Source organism: Scomber scombrus, chromosome 3 (assembly GCF_963691925.1).
Source record: "Scomber scombrus chromosome 3, fScoSco1.1, whole genome shotgun sequence".
In the NCBI taxonomy this organism is placed as follows: Eukaryota; Metazoa; Chordata; class Actinopteri; order Scombriformes; family Scombridae; genus Scomber; species Scomber scombrus.
The window spans coordinates 32,710,775-32,726,826 of record NC_084972.1 but is presented as its reverse complement, the minus strand read 5'-3'; the positions used below and the strand labels follow the sequence as shown (position 1 = coordinate 32,726,826).

At 42.6% G+C, this 16,052-nt stretch overlaps 1 protein-coding gene across 1 annotated transcript; it reads left to right on the top strand.

Annotated features, from left to right (window-relative positions):
* Nucleotides 1-12,373: 12,373 nt before the first annotated feature.
* On the top strand, nucleotides 12,374-15,283 carry tmem74b (transmembrane protein 74B). Its single transcript, XM_062414674.1, has 2 exons — nucleotides 12,374-12,595; nucleotides 14,630-15,283. The coding sequence occupies exons 1-2, from the start codon at nucleotides 12,374-12,376 to the stop codon at nucleotides 15,281-15,283; spliced, it is 876 nt and encodes a 291-aa protein (XP_062270658.1).
* The last annotated feature ends 769 nt before the right edge of the window (nucleotides 15,284-16,052 follow it).

The window sequence follows — 16,052 nt, the reverse complement described above, 5'->3', positions numbered from 1 at the left end:
TCTCTTTCCTTCCTTCTTTCCTTCCTTCTTCCTCCCTTCCTTTCTCCTTTCCTTCCTTCCTCCCTCCCTCCCTCCTTCCTTCCTTCCTTCTTCCTCCTTTCCTTGCCTTCCTTCCTTCTTTCCTTCCTTCTTCCTCCCTTCCTTTCTCCTTTCCTTCCTTATTCCCTCTTTGCCTAGCTTCTTCCTCCTTGCCTTCCTTCTTTCTTCCATCCTTCCTTCTTCCCCCCTTCCTTCCTTCCTTCTTCCTCCCTCCATGCCTTACTTCCTTCCTTCCTTCTTCCTCCCTTCCTTCCATCCTTCCTTCTTCCTCCCTCGTTGCCTTCCTTTTTCCTCCCTTCCTTTCCTTCCTTCCTCCCTTCCTCCCTTCCTTACTTGACTCACGGACAACAGGAGGGTTAAGTCATCTTGTACTGTACCTCCCTCCCTCCCTCCTTCCTTTAATATGTTTTAACCCTCCTGTTGTCCTCGAGTCAATGAAGGAAGGGAGGAACAAAGAAGGATGGAAGGGAGGAAGGAAGGAATGAAGGAAAGAAAGGAGGGAGGGGAAGGAGGAAGGAAGGAAAGGAGGGAGGGAGGAAGGGAGAAAGGAAAAGAGGAAGGAAGGAAGGAAAGAAGGACAGGAAAGAGGAAAGAAGGAAGGTAGGGGTGAGGAAAGAAAGAAGGAGGGAGGCAGGAAAGAAGTAAGGTAGGAAGAAAGGGGGATGGAGGAAGGAAAGGAAAAGAGGAGGTAGGGAGGAAGGACAGATGGAACGAAGGAAGGGAGGAAAAAGAAGGAACAGTCAAAACAGACGGGGTCAATTTGACCCAGGAGGACGACACAATACTGTATTAATAGTTATTTAAAATCATGAGCAGTTTAATTCATTCATCTTTATTTTTTATCGTGATGTTGGGAATTACAGAAAGCTGCAAACACACACTGACGTATTATCACCTTTATTAAAAAAACAAAGTTGTCATGTTGAACCTGTTAAAGTAATTTACACTCGGAGCAGATGCAGATTAGCATTTATAGACTCGTGTCTCTGGCAACCTGCTGAGAGCGTCATCAGCTGTTCGCTTCATCAGAGCCTTTTTTTTCCTCTAATGTCACACACACACACACACACTCACACACACACACACACACACACACACACACACACACACACACACACACTCACACACTGTCATTTAATCCATTAGTTATATAAATAAGTTTTACACATATTAATGGAAAGTATGGTCAATAAGTCTCATTTAACCCTCCTGTTGTCCTCGAGTCAAGGAAGGAAGGGAGGAAGAAGGGAAGGAAGGAAGGAAGGTAGCGGGAGGAAAGAAAGAGAGAAGGAGGGAGGAAGGAAGGGAAGGAAAGAATGAGGGAGGAAAGAAGGACAGAAGGAAGGGAGGAAGGGAAGGAAGGAAGGAAAGAAGGAGGGAGGGAGGAAAGGAAGGAGGGAAGGAAAGAAGGAGAGAGGGAGGAAGGAAGGACAGAAGGAAGGAAGAAAGCGGGATGGAGGAAGGAAAGAAGGAAGGAAGGAAGAAAGGGGGATGGTGGAAGGAAAGAAGGAAGAAAGGGGGATGGTGGAAGGAAAGAAGGAAGGAAACAAGGAACAGTCAAAACAGACGAGGTCAATTTGACCCGGGAGGACGACACGAAGATATACATAATTTGTGTCCTCTTGGGTCAGCAGGAGGTTTAGTAATGTAATGTAATAATAAGATAAAGGGGAGAACGGGGTTGTTAGTCACACTTTTTACTTTCCTTTGAATTCCTCATAAACCATTTACTGAATAGATTCCCTTTTAATGTGTAATTGAAGCCTAAAGTGGTGTTACTCTCCTTCAGCTGATTCAGGATTTTAAAGATATGAGCCGTCAAATATGTCTTTCTGCACTTGTGACAACCGTCCCCAAATGTTTAGTTTAATTGAAATACAACAACCTAACACATCTCCTCCTGCACCAAGAGAACATAAATAAACAGGAACAATCATTCCTATAAGTGCATTTTGTGTCCTTATATAACAACATTATGCATTGTTCATCTCTCTGACTGCTCTGAGCTTCACATCTGGAGGAGTCTGACTCTTTGTTTGTCTTCCTGATAAAGTTCCTGCTCATTTTGCTTTAGATATAACTAGATATATCACACTATATATACCAACGTGTGACAACCAACCCTGTTCTCCCCTACTTTGGAGCTCTCATTTCATTCTCATTTTGCTCTCATGTTGCAGCATTTTGCTCATTTAAAGACTCAGCAACTCATTTTTGAGTTAACACCTGTTGTCCTCCCGGGTCAAAATTGACTGGAGGACAACAGGAGGGTTATGTAAAAAAGGACATGATATTGTGGGTGAGTAGCTGTTTTTTCTCCATAAATGAGTGGTGTAAAACCTTAGAAAATACACTCTCTGCTCTCTGAAACATGAATCAAGGTTTTCATCACATATTTATTGATCAGTCAGATCGGCTTATGAGGGGATTCTTCAAAAACCGACCCTGAAATATACTGCGATGGTGTAGAATATAAACAGTATGTGAGGTTTAAATTACACATTTCACTGTGTATCCTCTGGTGTGCATGAGATGAATAAAAAAAACTTTAACCCTCCTGATGTCCTCGAGTCAAGGAAGGAAGGAATAAGGAAAGGAGGGAGGGAGGAAGGAAATGAAGGAAAGGAGGGAGGGAGGAAGGAAGGATGGAAGGGAGGAAGAAGGAAAGAAGGGAGGAAGGAAGGAAAGAATGGAGGAAAGGAAGGAAAGGAGGGAGGGAGGGAGGAAAGAAGGAAGGAAAGGAGGGAGGGAGGGAGGAAGGAATGGAGGAAAGGAGGGAGGGAGGGAGGAAGGAAAGGAAGGAGGAAAGAAGGGAGGGAGGAAGGAATGGAGGGAAGGAAGGAAAGGAGGGAAAGAGGGAGGAAGGAAAGGAGGAAGGACGGAGGAAAGAGGGGAGGAAGGTAGGACGGAGGAAAGAAGGAAGGAAGGAAGGAGAAAGGAAAAGAGGAAGGGAGGAAGGAAAGGAAGAGAGATGGAGGGAGGGAGGGAGGACAGATGGAAGGAAGGAAGGAAGGAAGGAACAGTCAAAACAGACGGGGTCAATTTGACCCGGGAGGACGACACGAAGGTTAACTTTTTTTTTTTTAAAGAGAGAGAGATCTGGGGAATATTACAGCAGGCTCTTAGAAACTGAAGACTTGTAGGAAATAAAAGAAACCTCACAATGCTTCATATCCTCATGAATACAATATCTTCTCGCTGTTAGCCTGAGTACAATGGTCGGATCTAAAATTAGCCCCGGCTAAGTATTGAGGCCACCTCTTACTTTCAGGGCCTGTGAAAAGCTTCTCAGTGGTTTCTTTCTTTCCGTGTATCACACCACATGCAACACTTTCTCTTCCTCCCTGACCTTACGTTTTCTACAAGGTGAGCGGTGATAATCTGCCCGAGGCTGGAAGAGAAACTGATCCCAGCCGCCGTGACATGAGATTATTCTACATTTCACAGGTTGCTCGAGGCCTTTTTTACATGCAGGACTCGTCACAGAGAGCCGGAGCAGAGTTGGAGATTTCTGTTTTAGTGTGTTACAGAGAAAATCTGTCTGAGGATGAAACATCAAGCTGTGATGTTTGAGTCTGTGATGTTTGAGCTGTTTGGTTTCTTCACACTTCTTCATCTGTAAAGTGTCCCGTTACTGCAGGGGTGTCAAACATGCGGCCCGTGGGCCAGAACCGGCCCGCCGAGTGGTCCAATCTGGCCCACTTTGTTTTCCTCCCTTCCTCCCTCCCTTCCTTCTTTCCATCTGTCCTTCCTCCCTTTCTTCCTTCATTTCATCTTTCATGTCCTTCTTTCCTTCCCTCATTCTGTCCGTCCGTCCTTCCTTCCTCCCTTTCTTCCTTCCCTCTTTCCTTCCTTCCTCCCTTTCTTCCCTCTTTCCATCTTTCCTTCCTTCCTGTCTTCCATCCTTCCTTCCTTTTTTCCCTCCTTCTTTCCTTCCTGTCTTCTTTTCCTTCTTTCTTTCTTTTCTTCCCTCCCTCCTTCCATATTTTTAGTGGTCCAGCCCACATCAGATCAATATATAGATACAGGTTGTTCTATGGTTGGTATAGATACAGGTTGTTCTATGGTTGCTATAGATACAGGTTGTTCTATGGTTGCTATAGATGCAGGTTGTTCTATGGTTGCTATAGATACAGGTTGTTCTATGGTTGCTATAGATGCAGGTTGTTCTATGGTTGCTATAGATGCAGGTTGTTCTATGGTTGCTATAGATACAGGTTGTTCTATGGTTGCTATAGATACAGGTTGTTCTATGGTTGCTATAGATGCAGGTTGTTCTATGGTTGCTATAGATACAGGTTGTTCTATGGTTGCTATAGATACAGGTTGTTCTATGGTTGCTATAGATACAGGTTGTTCTATGGTTGCTATAGATGCAGGTTGTTCTATGGTTGCTATAGATACAGGTTGTTCTATGGTTGCTATAGATACAGGTTGTTCTATGGTTGCTATAGATACAGGTTGTTCTATGGTTGCTATAGATACAGGGTGTTCTATGGTTGCTATAGATACAGGTTGTACTTTAGTGTATAAACGAAGAATAACACAAATCACTGCTGACTTAAGAGATCCTGCTGGAGACATTTTTGAAGTTGAGTTTCATTTGTTTCATCTTGTACATGAAAAGAATGAGTCTTTAACATGTTTTTATAGACAGTTTAGAACAAATGACGTGTGAATGAGGTCTGTAGAGGTCTGTAAAACATCACATTTAGGGTCAATGAGAAGAAAAATCCATGTTTTATGTTGTCATGGACTAAAAGAGGAAGGAAAAGCAAAGAAATTATTTTTTTAAATAGCACTTTCTTGGTGTGATCTACAAAGGGTTAAGCATAATTTTTTGTAGTAGTTGTAGCAGCAGCAGCAGTAGTAGTATAAGTAGTAGTAGTAGTTATAGTACTAATAGTCGTAGTAGTAGTAGTACTAGTAGTAGTAGTAGTATTTTGTTTTCTCAGTCAAATTTGAATACGGGGGGGAAAGTATCCAGATGTTTCGCCTCTTCAGTGCATTCATCCTTCAGTTTCATGGTTTCGTTCTTTAAACTTGAATAAGGAGAGTCAATCAACAGGTTCACCAAAAACCTCACAGAGACACTTCCCAACATTAAAGATTCCCTCCAGACACGTATTAATACTCCGCTTTGAACAGTAATGTGTGTCTGATTGGGTCTTTCCACAAAGAAATATAATGACCATGTTAAAACTCCGTAAAATTACATCTGCTCTTCTCCCTCATACGAAAAAAAAAAATCCAGAATCTATGAATATGTAAATATATTTCATTTCAAAAGTCGTTATTAAGCTGAGTTAAAGTGAGTGTGGGTGTGTAAGTTGAATATTAAACCACGATTCGTAGACTCGTCCCTTAAAGTTGGGTTTTTAATGAGCTCAGAGAAACTTTCCTCCTTCAGCAGATGAATGTGAAAACTGCACATATACGTCACTCTGCATCAGAAAAGAAAGAAATATTGGCCTTTCACTAACATATTTATGAGTGGAGGGAGACTTTAAATCATCCCAAAAAAGCATTCATACATCAACAAAACTATAAACAGATATTAGGGTCGGGGGGAAACATTGATACAGCATCGAATTGCGATATTTTGCGAGGCAATATTGTATCGATACACGGACGCCAAGTATCGATATCGACACAAAAAGGTGTTCACGAATCATAGACTGTATATAAAAATGGACGTCACCCATTGTTTTGTGGACTGCTGCTTGGAAGCGAATAGTTTCGGATCTGGGCAGCGCCATCTTGAAAAATTTCAAGTGCATGCTGGGTAAAATAAAACACAGATTCTACTTATATGAGCATCAGGAGGAGCATGAGGCGCCCTCCTGAACCTGTGAACCAAACAACCTGTCAATCACGACGTAGCCACGCCCTAATGCATACCCTGCTTTATCGTCACATATAAAATCAGGGAGGCCAAAATGTCCCAAATGAACATCATACTGCATTGAAGAAGGCTTTAAACTAGCGACTGAGACCATAAACACATTTTGAAAACGTTTACTGAGGTTAGAAATCAAGTGAGAAGTTGGTGAATTCTCCATTGACTTGTATAGAGACGGAAGTCCTTTTGACACCAAAACGGTCGCCCCCTGGTGGCCTTTTGATAGAATGCAGTTTTAAGTTCCTTCCTCGTTGGCATCATTTCAGAGGACCGGAACTCCCCGCCTGGTACGAATGAGGACAACAGGTCAATAAAAGGTAAAAGTTAAGCAGAATGAAGTATAAGATCCAGCAAACCCAAAATGTAATGTTCCTATATGAAGGATCGAGGGTCACAGGAAGTTAATTATCCTAAATTGACTATCACAGTGATTTTAAACACTGCTGTAAAACTCTTCTTCTTATATTTATTTAACAGGTGAATGGCTGCTCGTGTTGCTTGTGAACACAGAGCTCGTCACACACGTTTTGAGGCTGAGGATGTTTCCCCCCTCAGAGAAAACCCGCCAGAGTGTTCGGAGCAGCAGATGTACAAGCTCTGATCAAGCTGATGATATGTCAGCAGCAGAAATCAGAAAAAACAGACAGAGAGTGGACATTTTCCCCGTGTGGAAAGATCGTAAATGATAGATTTGATGTTTTTATTATCACTGATTTGAGAGAAAGAAACAGTCAATGCAACAGTGCAGATATATACAGGTTGCTATGGTAACAGGTATGGTTTCTCAGCGGAGATTATAATCTTTTGCACACACCCGCGGAGTAATTCATCTTCTAAATTTGAGACAATATTTACAAGTGAGAAGATTAAGACCAAAAATAAGACGGAGGGATGGAAAGAAGGAAGGAAGAAAGGGGGATGGAGGAAGGAAAGAATGAAGGGAGGAAAGAGAGAGGAAGGAAGGGAGGAAGAAGGAAGGAAGAAAAGGAGGGAGGAAGGGAGGAAGGAAGGGAGGAAGAAGGAAGGAAAGGAGGAAGGAAGGGAGGAAGAAGGAAGGAAAAAAGGAGGGAGGAAGGAAGGAGGGAAGGGAGGAAGAAGGAAGGAAAGGAGGGAGGAAGGAAGGAAGGGAGGAAGAAGGAAAGAAAGGAGGGAGGAAAGAAGGAAAGGAAGGGAGGAAGGAAGAAGGAAGGAAATGAGGGGAAGGATGGAGGAGGGAAGGGAGGAAAGGAAAGAAGGAAAGGGAGGAAGGAAAGGAAGGGAGGAAGGATGGAGGAAAGAAGGAAGAAAGGAAGGTAGGAGGGAGGGAGGGAGAAAGGAAAAGAGGAAGTGAGGAAGGAAGGAAAGAAGGACAGAGGAAGGGAGGAAGGTAGGAAGGTAGGGGGGAGGAAAGAAAGAGAGAAGAAGGGAGGGAGGAAAGAAGCAAGGGAGGAAGGAAAGGAAGGAAGGAAGGGGAAACGAAAGAAGGAAGGAAGAAAGGGGGATGGAGGAAGGAAAGAATGAAGGGAGGAAAGAGAGAGGAAGGAACAGTCAAAACAGACGGGGTCGAACGACACGAAGGTTATAAGAAAAAAAACACATGCAGATAAGAGGTTAAAGGTTTTCTGGCTGCTGCTTTCTGCACAGTTTAGTGTCTAAGATCAGTTTTCTGATTTATTCCAGTTAGTTACGGTGAGTTAAACCTGAGGAAATGAAAGTATGACCGACGGATTCAGAGACTCTGAAGCTCAGATATGAACAGATTTAAGCAAGATAATAAAAGTAAGATTGGACAATTTGGCTAAATTGGAAAAAGGGAACCGAGTGAGGAATTTAAATCTAATTTATATGCAGATTGTCAGGAATGATGAAAAGGAGCTCGGCTCAGGTTTATCTGAATTTAAAGGTGCAGTATGTAAAATTTAGAGGCATGAAGGAAGCTTAAAGCAATATATCGACATTATATTGTTTAACATGACATTATCCTGGTGTAATAATTACCATCTGTGTAGTTATATCGCTCTTTTAAAGGTGCAGTGTCTAGGATTTAGTGACACCTAGTGGTGAAGTTGAAGATTGCAACCAACTGAATAGGCTACATCTCCTCTTCTTCTTCTTCTTCTTCTAAATGTGGTAAAACTATGACTTTGTGTATTTAATTGTGTTAAATTGATCGGTGTTAACATGTATAGGGATGTTTTGTTAGTTGCATACAGACACACATTGTTTTGTTTCTTATAATGTATGACTGAAATATTCATTCATTCATTAATTCATTCATTGGTATCTCTAGAGTCGGTGTTTGGATTGTCTGATCTGGGCTGATGTGTAAATATAAAGAGTTCATCCTAAGGTAACAAAAATACAACAAATCTTATTTTCTGGGGATTAAACACTGAAATTGACATTTTAACCCTCCTGTTGTCCTCGAGTCAAGGAAGGAAGGGAGTAAGAAGGAAGGAAAGAAGGTAGGGAGGAAGGAAGAAGGAAGGAAAGGAGGTAGGAAGGAAGGAAGGGAGGAAGAAGGAAGGAAAGGAGGAAGGAAGGAAGGGAGGGAGGAAGAAGGAAGGAAGGGAGGACGAAGGAAGGAAAGGAGGAAGGAAGGGAGGAAGGAAGGAAGGAAAGGAGGGAGGAAGGAAGGGAGCAAAGGAAAGAAGGAAGAGAGGAAGGAAAGGAAGGAAGGAAGGACAGAGGAAAGAACAAAGGAAGGAAGGGAGGAGGGAGGGAGGAAAGAAGGAGGGAAGGAGGGAGGGAGAAAGGAAAAGAGGAAGGGAAGAAGGACAGACGAAAGAAGGAAGGGAGGAAGGTAGGGGGGAGGAAAGAAAGGAGGGAGGAAGGAAGGAGGAAGGAAAGAAGGAAGGAAGGGAGGAAAGAGAGAGGGAGGAAAGAAAGAGAGAAGGAGGGAGGAAGGACAGACGGAAGGAAGGAAGGGAGGAAAGAAGGAACAGTCAAAACAGACGGGGTCAATTTGACCCGGTAGGACGACACGAAGGTTAAATGAGTTTGGCCTTTAAAGGAGATGTGATATGACTTAAAGTAAGATTTAAATCAATAAAAAGGGTTCAATCAAATCAAAATAATGTGATTATGTTAACTACAAAATGTGAAACATGGTGTTGCAACATGGCAGGCTCCGTATGTAGATATAAAAGTGTAATTCTAAGATAAAGAGAACCCAATTATTCCTATTTCTGGTGATTAAACACTCATTAAAACACACTTATGAATATTTTATTCCATTTTTACTAGAAGTCCTTAAACTACACACACTGCTCCTTTAATTAAAGAAAGTTAACAGACATCCAGTTATTTGAAATTGTCATTTTAAATGAGTTTGGCCTTTAGTGGAGATGATATATGACTCAAAGTAGGATATAAATTCATTTTAAAAATATTATATTAATTACAAAATCTGTAGATAACTAAAATTAAAATGACTCCAGGTGTTATTTAACCTCACACAGTTGGGTAAGTAATTAAAATAATGTTAATGAGGGGCATCTTCCCCCCCATTTTACCCTCCTCCTCACTCCTCTCTCATTGATTAATTTAATTGGAGGGTTTTTTTATGCACATTTTCACTGCAGGGTGTATTAATGTATTGAGGTGACATCAGCTCTGTGCACCTTTCATCAGCTCCACAGACTCCAGCAGAGGAAACCACGGGCAGGTTTTTGCGCATGGTCAGTTTCACCCCGGTCCCTTCTCTCTCTCTCTCTCTCTCTCTCTCTCTCTCTCTCTCTCTCTCTCTCTCTCTCTCTCTCTCTCTCTCTCTCTCTCTCTCTCTCTCTCTCTCTCTCTCTCTGCCTCCTCCTCTCACATCATCCAGCAGCATCCATCTCTCCGGATGTCCACAGCCGTCTGATCCCCGCCTGGTCCCGGCAGCATCAGCAGCAGCAGCAGGTAAGACCCCCTCTGTCATTCCTCCGATCGGCTCCGTGCGTCCTCGCGACGATGTCCTCGCGCGGACGATCGATGCTTTATCGGCGGTGTTTATTCAGGATTCATCTCGGGGTGGATGCTGCCTGCTTGGATACGGAATCACTGAATCCAGCCCCGGTGTTTCCCTCCAGAGGAATCGGCACTGTCGCCTGGTTTGCATACCCCCCCTCCCCCCCCCCCTCCGAATAAGATCATCTTTGGCTCGGACTCTGCCTCCTCTCTCACTCCCGCGTTATCTGCAGCCAGGCCGGGATAATGAATAACGTGTCTGTCGGTGTGGTGCTTATCTGCCCCGACTCATCCTGATATTATCTCTGCTACACACACACACACACACACACACACACACACACACACACACACACACACACACACACACACACACACACACACACACGGGGACTGGTGTAGTAGTCCAGGGTTTTTTTGGGGCATTTTGGCGCATCCTGAGGTCACGGTGGTGCACAGCGCTGTGCGCACCGGAGGGTGAATGACACCTTGCCCATGGGCACTCAGGCTCCCTGCGGGCCACCGGGGCTGGGTGTGATGATGAATGGTATCTGTGTCAGTGGGCTACTTTAGCCTGGAGCTGCACCGGCTGTGGACACAGTGCATTTTTTGGGTGTAGAAACGCAGAAATTAAAGGGGAAAAGGCGGATTTTAAGGGGTGAAATTGCACCTCAGGCTTGATGAAATGACAGTTTGTGTAAAGAGGATATATTATGTATTATGTATTATATATTATATATTATACGGACTTGTAATGTAGACTACTATATGATGAGTTTGTCAGGTGGAGGTGCTCTGTTGTTGGAGGTGCTGTCAGTGTGTTTGTTGATATCTATCTATATCTATTTATCTATCTACACTGTAAGAAATGTCAGTAGTATTAACACCCAAATACTGTAAAATCATCATTTAAAAAAACTGTAAATGGAAATACAATTGGGCAATATTTTAAAGACAGAATACCAAAAAAAACCCAACATATTTCTTTGTAGAAATTACCTATTACTGTAGTGTAAACAGCAGAAGAACCATAACACAAAAAGCAATACAATGCAATTTAAATGACATTATTTGTCAGGTAGATTTATCTATCTATCTATCTATCTATCTATCTATCTATCTATCTATCTATCTATCTATCTATCTATCTATCTATCTATCTATCTATCTATCTATCTATCTATCTATCTATCTTGCTTTTAACAGGCTTCAGGCTATAATAACTGGGTGTGAAACTGCTGTGTTTGAACCATTTGACCGTAGACGTGAGCCTGAGGGGCTGAGAGGTGTTTAACTACACAGAGTCTGAGTTTATTCTCTGTGAAAATAACTGGAGACGTTCAAAAAATAGAAAGAGGAATAAATAAATAGATAGATATAAATACATATGTGCAGTTTTTTTTATACCAGATGGAAACAATAAGTCACAGATGTCTCACTGTTACCTTTGTTTTTACACACTTTGCCCTTTCCTCACCCCATCCAGGTGTCGGTGTGTGTGTGTGTGTGTGTGTGTGTGTGTGTGTGTGTGTGTGTGTGTGTGTGTGTACAGACTGTTCATGATTCAGGATCTGATTATTAACTCTCCGTTTGGGCTCAACAGGGAGCGACAGCAGCACCAGTAACGATGAGAGGAGGAAGAAAATGGAAATAAATAACTACCAAGGTGAGACGCCTGTGTGTCTGTGTGTGTGTGTGTGTGTGTGTGTGTGTGTGTGTGTGTGTGTGTGTGTGTGTGTGTGGGTGTGTGTGTGTGCGTGTGTGTTGGATTAATAGCCTGCTGCTCTGCTTCTGTATGGGGGGGAAAACAGGCTTTTCTGCAGCAGAATGTCTATTTTGGACAGTTTATAGGGTTATCTTGTTGGGATGTAGTCTGCAGAAAATCCTATAATCTAAGGATGAAATGTCCCATATAAATATTAGACCATATAAGAGCATTAGAATATACAAAATAATATAAATAAAAAGGAATACTATTAGAAAAATAAGGTTACAACTCAACAATATGAGTAATGTAAGAGCGATACCCTAAACATGCCATAAAATAACCCTCTATTGATCACTAGTCTAGCCTATTTGTCCCTACAGGATTATTATTGGCTACATTTTAGTTTTAAACAGGTACAAGCCAGTGATCTGCTGTCTAGTTTCAGTTAAGGGGGGTGTTTCTTTAATTTCTATTAATTAATTCAAGCATATAATTGGTCGATGAAACAGTTTATTTTAGGAGAGCAACTTGTGTTTATACAAATTTGGCCATAAATGACTCAAATTAAATGAATTAAATGTTTCCACTAACAGATGAAAGATGTATTAAACTTGATATCTGATAATATTTGTGAAAAATAACAAAAGTTTTGATGTAAACTATGAAAAAGAACACGATTTGGCTCATGGGCCGCTGATTGACTACCACTCATATAAGTTATCATGTTTCTCTTTTTTCAGTGAGAACAATGCACAGTAGGATGGTTGTGAAGACATGAGCACATCCAACAGGTTTCGATGGAGTCCTCTTTCAACGCCGTAGAGCTCCGGGAGCTGCGTGGCGGTAGAGGCGTTTCTCCGACGCCGGCTTCAGCACCCTGGACAGCGACCACAGTTGGCAGCGCCGCCCGCGGGTTTGAAAACGCTTCTTACCAGCAAGACGAGGAGCCAAACCAGCAGCAGCAGCAGCAAGCAGGAGGAGCAACGAGCTGTCCTCCTTCTACTTTAGGAAACAACAAGGTGGGTCAGCTACCATAGTTGTATGTTACCGCCATTTATCTGTGACCACTGATTGGCTCCGACCCATAGACTGTATATAAAATGGACGTAACATCCGTGACGTCACCAATTGGTTTGTGGACTGCTGCTCGGAGGCCAATAGTTTTCGGATCTGAGCAGCGCCATCTTGAAAATTTCCGGTGCATGCTGGGTAAAATAAAAACACGGATTCTACTTATATGGGCATCAGGAGGAGCATGAGGCGCCCTCCTGAACCTGTGAACCAATCAACCTGTCAATCACGACGTAGCCACGCCCTAATGCATACCCTGCTTTATCGTCAAATATAAAATCAGGGAGGCCAAATGAACATCATACTGCATTGAAGAAGGCTTTAAACTAGCGATTGAGACCATAAACACATTTTGAAAACGTTTACTGAGGTTAGAAATCAAGTGAGAAGTTGGTGAATTCTCCATTGACTTGTATAGAGACGGAAGTCCTTTTGACACCAAAATGGTCGCCCCCTGGTGGCCTTTTGATAGAATGCAGTTTTAAGTTACTTCCGCGTTGGCCTCATTTCAGAGGACCTGAACTCCCCGCCTGGTATACCTAAAGAAGAGGCCAGTGACTGTATTGAAATAACCTAACAAACAAAAGCAGCCTGAACCTTTATTCTCCACGGCTGGAAAGAGAAAAAGAGACTATTTTTTCCCTTTTTGTGCAAACTGTAAGGCGTATTATTTACTGTGTGTGAACATTTAGAGCCTGCTTTAACCTTTAGTTTACCTCTGAATACACTCACATATCAAAACACATTATTATAAGAGTTACCATAATCACATGTTTTACTCCTCCTCTTTTTTTCATACATACTAATAAATCTTGGCTGCAAATACAAACATAAACCCCTTGCTCTCCGTCCTAAATCCTAAACATCAGCTTACACCGATTTCCACGTTAAACAAAGCCGGATCGTCAGGATAAACAGGACAGAGCCAGATTGTGTCCCCCCCCCCCCCCAGAGCTCTCGATTCATGTCCTCACTGCGCCGACGTGCTGAATTACAACCAGAGAGGAGCACATTGAAGGTTACACGGTGACGTCATCACAGGTCAAAGGTCGCTGGAGAGTGTCGGTTACACAATGAGAGATTAACTGACCCGAGAAAAAGGAGCAATATCTGTGACAGAAACATTACAGCATGTTTTAGAAAGATGATGCCAGATGTTAAATGAACATCTGGAGCAACTTTTTTAATATCTCGAACTGTTGTTGAATTTATAAACTGAAGTTGTTTTTTGTCATAAATGATCCAAAAAATATGTTTTTAATAAAGAAGTCTTCTTTTGTTTATTCGTCAGCTGCGTGTCGTCGCTCCGCTGAGATGTTTACTTACATTATTTAAAGAGTGACTCAGTGCCGACTCATCGAAAGACTGAAGCTTTCACTTCTTCTTCTTCATCATCTGTTTGTTCTTCTTTTTTTTCTTCTTTTTGTTCTGTTTGTTCTTATTTGTCTTTTTCTTTAAATTCTTAATTTTTATTACTTTTATTCTGGGTCATGTGTTGATCTCTTTTCATGCGGTTTTATGTTTCTCTGTTTTCTTTTCCTTTTTGTTCTTTGTCTACTTCTTTCTTTTTCTTTCTTTCTTTCTTTCTTTCTTTCTTTCTCTGTGTACTACTGCTTTCTTTTTCTTTCTTTCTTTCTTTCTTTCTTCCTTTTTCTTTATTCTTTCTTGTTTGTTTCTTTCTTTCTTTCTGCCTTTCTGCAACGGCTTACTTTCTTTCCTTCTTACTTTCTTTCTTTGTGTACTACTGTTTTCTTTTTCTTTCTTCTGTCTTCCTTTTTTCTTAGTTTTTTTGTTTTTTTGTTTCTTTGTTAACTGCCTCTTTCTTTCTTTCTTTCTTTCTTTCTTTCTTTCTTTCTTAGTGTACTACTGCTTTCTTTTTCTTTCGTTCTGTCTTCCTTTCTTTGTCTACTGCTTCCTTTTTTTCTTTGTTTGTTGGTTTGTTTGTTTGTTTCTTTCATTCACTCTCTCTGTCTCTCTTTCAGGTTGACCAGCAGCAGCATCAGGAGCTCTCCCCACGGTCGTACGATGAGGAGGAAGGAGGAGGAGGAGGAGGAGGCCATGAGGAAGGTCAGGACTTCACCGTGTTCCACCCGGTTGACGACCACTCGGCAGATTACGGCTTCATCTTCGCTCTGGTGTTCCTGGTGAGCGGGATCGTCCTGGTAGTCATCGCCTACACCATCCCCAGAGAGGCCAAAGTGGACCCTGATTCCGTGTCGGCCCGGCAGATGGAGAAGCTGGAGATGTACTACGCCCAGCTGGGATCCCACCTGGACAAGTGCATCATCGCGGGCCTGGGCCTGCTGACTCTGGGTGGGATGTTCCTGTCGGTGCTGCTCATGGTGTCCATCTGCCGGGGGGAAATGTACCGGCGCAGGACGGCGTTCGTGCGTCCCAAGAGGACTTACGGCTCCATCAACCTGAGGATGAAGCAGCTGGCGACCGGAGAGGCGATGGGAGGCGAAGGCGGGGACGGAGGCGAGGAGTTTTTGGTAGAACATGCAGAGACGAGGAATAACACACAACCGGGGCCGAGGCGGGACTCCAAATCAGAACCGGGACCGAGCAGGCATCCTCCTCCTCCTGCTGCTGCATCTTCTTCTTCTTCCTCAGCTGCTGCACATGGAGTCAACTAGCCGCCCTTTACTTTTTTTCACTCTGCAGCTGTTTTGCCTTCCTCTGAGCGAGCTGAGTTCAAAACGAGGATGCAGAATGGTGCAGGTCACCATTTGTGCTGACGGGAGAGGCGCGAATCTTGAGCACAAGGCTCTTTGCTGGACTGACCCAGCTTTAACCCAGAAATTTTGGGATGAAGGTAAACCGAGCTGAAGGGATATTTATTCTGACCAATCACTAAGGATGTAAGATTTAACTTAAGAAGGCTTGAAGACGTGAGGTAAGCCTACAGCGCTGTGGATAAGAGCACATGTGGAGATGAATAGTTGTATATCAAAGATTAGAGTTCCAGTATTCAATCGTCGTATGTTAATCAGAGACTGAGATTTACAATGAGAAGCACATTGTGTCCTGCAGCTCTGGAGCTGGGTTGCACCGCGGGAAGCAAGATTAACGCTTAATTTACGAAGTCCAGTGTTGATACTCAACTATCAGGTGAACAAAAATATGTTCAACTTTTAAAAACCTAGCCATATTTCAAACCATAATCACAGGATTAACCTTAAACACAGACGTTAAATATTCACATTTTTCATGCTGCTGCGAGTGTCGTTGAAAATCTAGCAGATACTATAGTCGGAGTGTCATTATTGGACTGTCTTAAATCAAGTGTGATGGAGAAGCTCTCGCACACGTTAACACAGGCAACATTTTTGAGAGTAATATTTCACTGTGGTGTGACGTTGACTTTCACCACCAGCATCAGCAATAAAGGGACGCAACAGTATA

Coding starts and splice junctions, on each gene's coding strand:
- tmem74b (XM_062414674.1), top strand. CDS start 12,374: ATGGAGTCCTCTTTCAACGCCGTAGAGCTCCGGGAGCTGCGTGGCGGT. Junction 12,596..14,629: donor CTACTTTAGGAAACAACAAG/GTGGGTCAGCTA, acceptor TCTCTCTTTCAG/GTTGACCAGCAGCAGCATCA.